Genomic DNA, 4,457 nt, shown 5'->3' with positions numbered 1-4,457 from the left:
ATATATATAAATAAAGATCACCTTGAAATCTTGAAGGCATGTTCACCTAGAAAAGATCTGTGATCATCAAATATGTCCCTCTCCAAACAAGTAAGTTCCATTTAAAACATTTTTTTGGCATAGCGAACAGTTTGGAATTGCGTCTGAAGTTTCAAATAGAACACCCTGTATATGAAGAAAAGTAAAAATTAATATAAAATAAAATTTTACAAATTATTATATTTTTATTTTTCATTTACAGATGAAAGTACTCTTGATTCGAAGGTACCTGTACGTCTCAGATTGGGACTCAATAAGCAAGTGCAAGAGTCCAGGGAATCAAAGGTTACTCGTAAAGCAACCAAAAGACAGGGTCGTAAGGTAAAGCACAAAAATCATTTGTCTCTAAAAGATCCTGAATATATTTTGTAGTGTAAATTATGGCTTTATATCTCTACTCTAGATTTATAAGTAGTGTGATATTTATATTTTGTGATACTATCAAGCTAAGTATATGAACAGAAACATCTTAAAATATTGTTTATATTTTTATTGATAATAATAATACAATGATAGATTTAAAGATATAACAAATAATGAAATTTTCAAATCATTACGTTTTATAATTTATTATAATTTTATGTGAACGATGCAATCTGATGTAAACTGAATAATAATTAACTCTTATAATTGAATTAATGAATTAAATTAACAAATAGAATTTTTTAATGTGCTTACTAATGAAACAGTATCACATTTTAAAAGAAAATACTTTTTATTTATAACGGACGCTATCATTATTAAAAACTATTACCTTTGTGGTATATCATCACAAAAAATAATTTATCAATCAAGTTACGTGAAATTATCTACAGAACAATATTGTGTGCCTTTCATTAATATAACCAGAGAATAATATAAATGTCGCGAGATAATTTGCGTTATTGAATTTTGTTAAAGGAATGAAGAGCATGTTTTCGTGACGTAGATATAGATTTTGATAAGATTAAATATTAAAAAAGTAACAATGTAGAATTTTTTCCAAAAATGGTTTACGTTTTATATACGCGTAATTCTAAACTCAGTAGAGTTCAGTAGAAAATAAAGATGATCTGTTTTTTGTTTAGGAATAAAATAAATACGCGTTCATCCGATTGCATATTTGTATGAAGAGAGAAAAGCGGTTCAGGTTACCGCTCATTATGTTGTCGGCTCATAGGAAGATGCGCAGATTAATGGCTACATTATCTTATTCATGAAGCATCTCCTTTTTCTTTTTAAATATAAAGTACAATAACATTTAGTTATTGTACATTTAATTAAAGTGATAATAATATTTGAGAATCCAAATTTTGATATCTTACAATTTAGATGTACTACTCGATTATTTATCATTATACATTGCTTAGGAAAAATTGATTACGTGTGATTATATTAAATCATTTGTTGTGTTGAAGAATATGTACATAATTTACTTTGGTCGCACACTTAATAAACAAGAATCATTAATAATCCCAAAGCTACCTTTTAAAAAACCTAAGCATATTTTATGAAAATAGTAAACGTATAGATATATTTTAATTGTATATAATGCTTAATACTGATTAAAAAGAATATGTAGTATAGCTGTAAATTCGATTGCGTGTGGCACCAAATATCTTGTACAAAATATCGCATTAACAAACAAAGAATGCAACTTGTTAAAATTTATTTGCTACGCGACGTATTTTTAATGAAAGCAATCTGTAAATGTTAAGATCTGAATCTATGGAATTTTATAAATCGATAATACAATTTTATTGTGTACATGTGCTCGTTCTATGGTAAATTAAAAAATTTATTGCGGTAGTAAATTAACGGATAAAATAATCATTTTTTATGTCTATTTTATGCTGAAGTATACTACATTTATACAAATGTAGTATATTATTCTTCAAAATTGTTTAAAAATTGTATACACTAATTTTATACGTTTGGCGGCAAATTACTGTAAATATTATTATTGTTATATATAAATATATATTTTTATTGTATCCTCTCAGGAAGATACAGTTCTATTCAGAAGAAGATACAATTATATCTTATACTCAATGTATTTTACATAACTATATTTAATTAATAGCCGCAGAATTATATATAGTATTGCTTTGAATTATATTTCCACATTAATAATTAGAATACAGTATACATCACTATAGTATATGTATAGTCCAATATGCGTGAACCTTTTTGGGTTATTGTGCATAAACTCAGTCTATTTCGGAAACGATGTTCATATACCAAGCTAAATACCTCATAGTATCTATGAAGGTGTAAATGCTGCTTTTACGTCAATAAAAAACAATACGACATTTATAAAAAATTTTTTCTCTAAAATATTTCTATAAGTAGGATAGGAAGTTTTAATATTAAATTTTAGATTTTACATATATATATATAGTGTGTATATGTATACTCACTCACTCACTGTGTATATGTACACACACACACACACACACACACACACACACACACACACACACACACACACAACACACACACACACACACACACACACACAGGGTATTTTAAGTGATACATCTCGCAAAATATAAAAAATATGGAAAATGTGTCAAACAAAAGTTGTTCAGTTCCAAGAAGGAAAGAAAGCAAATGAAAGACTCTGATAGTCTTAGAGAAGACTAAAAGTCGAAGTTATCTAAATTTTTTTAAATGGAAACCCTAATTTTTGATTTCATGTTCATTTAGCTGACGTTCAAAACACTACAATAAAATAATTTTTCATTGAATACTTCACAAGTTATAGAGCTTAAAAGTTAACAGATCTGGAAGCGCTCTGTTTGACCACGTTAATATTGATCATCCCCCAAGCAATTGTTATAACTGGTATCATTTTAAATGGAAATCCCTATTTTTTATTCCAAAAATGAAAAGAGCAGAAAATTTTATGTTTAAATAGGCTCATCATGAAGTTAAATTAAGCGTTAATCTGTTAACTTTCAAGCTCCATAATTTGTAAAGTGAAAAAATGAAAAAATATTTTATATAAAGATTATGCGGGTTTTCTCCGTGAATCCATTCTCTCCAGATCCATTCTTGAAATGCCAACGTTTCGTAAACTTTATAAATCCACTTTATCAGGGCGAGGAGTCTAATACTCTCGAAAAAATATTTTATTATGAAAAAATATTTATTATAATGTTTTGAAAAATCTTGATTATATGCAGGGGTGAGCAGTATTTGAAAGATATGTATTTAAAATACGTATTTAAATACATTTTTGTATTTTGCATTTAAATATTTTTTTTAGTATTTTAAATTTGTAAATATTAAATACATTTAAATTATGTAAAAAATTTTTTTGATTAAAGTTAAAGTAAATTACACCATTGTTGACTCAATCTAAAGTGCGTTCTACACATAATGTGAACAATGCATTATCCTTGTTTACATTTGGTGAACAATCTTTAGCGTTGTGTCTGAGCTAAGAATGGACAGTATTTGAAGTATAATATATGTCTAAAATATTTTTTTATTTTATTGAGAGTATTTTGTATTTAAATACAATTTTTTGAGTATTTTGCGCACTCCTGATTATATGAAATAAAAAAAATTGAGGTTTCCATTAAAAAATTTTAAGTACTTTGACCCTTTAAGGACATTTTTCTCTAAGTCAACCGAAGTCATCACTTTCTTTCCTCTTAGTAACTAAGCAACTTTTGTTTAAAACACTTTTCCATATTTTTTTATATTTTTTGAGATATTTCAATATATCACTTAAAATGACTCACCCTGTATATATGTGTGCGTGTGTGTGCGTGCGTGCGTGTGTGTACATATATACATTATATATATATACACACTATATATATTTATATATATTTATATTTATATATATTTATATACACATATATGTATATATATATACATGTATATATAAATATATATATATAAGATAATAATAATCCTTAATACATCTTTGGGTCATTCGTGTCCTGCGCATTTCTTTTCTTTGAAATACTAAGAGCTAATTGATCAAATATCGGTCTTTTTTCTATTCCTAAAAAAAGTTTAGCGTCTAGAGAACAGGTTTTGTGTGTTGCCGGCCTCAATCCGTGCGTATTTTTCCTCAATGCGTATCCTTTAATTGCCGTAACTCCGAAATTCATCTCTGGATCACAAATGATTCAACGTGTGTATAGAGTTTGTACATTGTAACTAAAAAATTTTAATTTTTTTTTATTTTTTTATTTTTTTGTTATTTTCAACTAATTCTCGGTTGTATTACGAAAATATTTCGCGAATTATTAAAAAAAAATTTAATCCTGGAACAATATATTAACCCTTAATAAACACGATTTTTGGCGCTCTTGTGCTAAACGTTGTCAGTAATATTATATATTATGTTGTCTGTAATGTTATAAAGGACATCCAAATAAATTATAAGTTTTTTAAACACAATAGCAATAATAAAATGC

At 26.6% G+C, this 4,457-nt stretch overlaps 1 protein-coding gene across 2 annotated transcripts in view; it reads left to right on the top strand.

Annotated features, from left to right (window-relative positions):
* Window positions 1-1,203, top strand: part of LOC108691818 (neurofilament heavy polypeptide-like) — a 7,545-nt gene extending 6,342 nt beyond the window's left edge. The window contains exons 7-8 of one of the 2 annotated variants that reach the window (XM_018199852.1): window positions 242-360; window positions 1,107-1,203. In XM_018199852.1, coding sequence (XP_018055341.1) covers window positions 242-360; window positions 1,107-1,112 — 125 coding nt within the window. In that variant the 3' untranslated portion in view covers window positions 1,113-1,203. Of the gene's footprint in view, window positions 1-241; window positions 412-1,106 lie in introns of those variants that run through there. The other variant, XM_018199773.1, reaches the window with a different exon arrangement.
* The last annotated feature ends 3,254 nt before the right edge of the window (window positions 1,204-4,457 follow it).

Source organism: Atta colombica, unplaced genomic scaffold, assembly GCF_001594045.1.
Source record: "Atta colombica isolate Treedump-2 unplaced genomic scaffold, Acol1.0 scaffold1, whole genome shotgun sequence".
Taxonomy (NCBI): domain Eukaryota; kingdom Metazoa; phylum Arthropoda; class Insecta; order Hymenoptera; family Formicidae; genus Atta; species Atta colombica.
The sequence above is the reverse complement of the archived record's forward strand: the minus strand, read 5'-3'. Positions and strand labels throughout refer to the sequence as shown.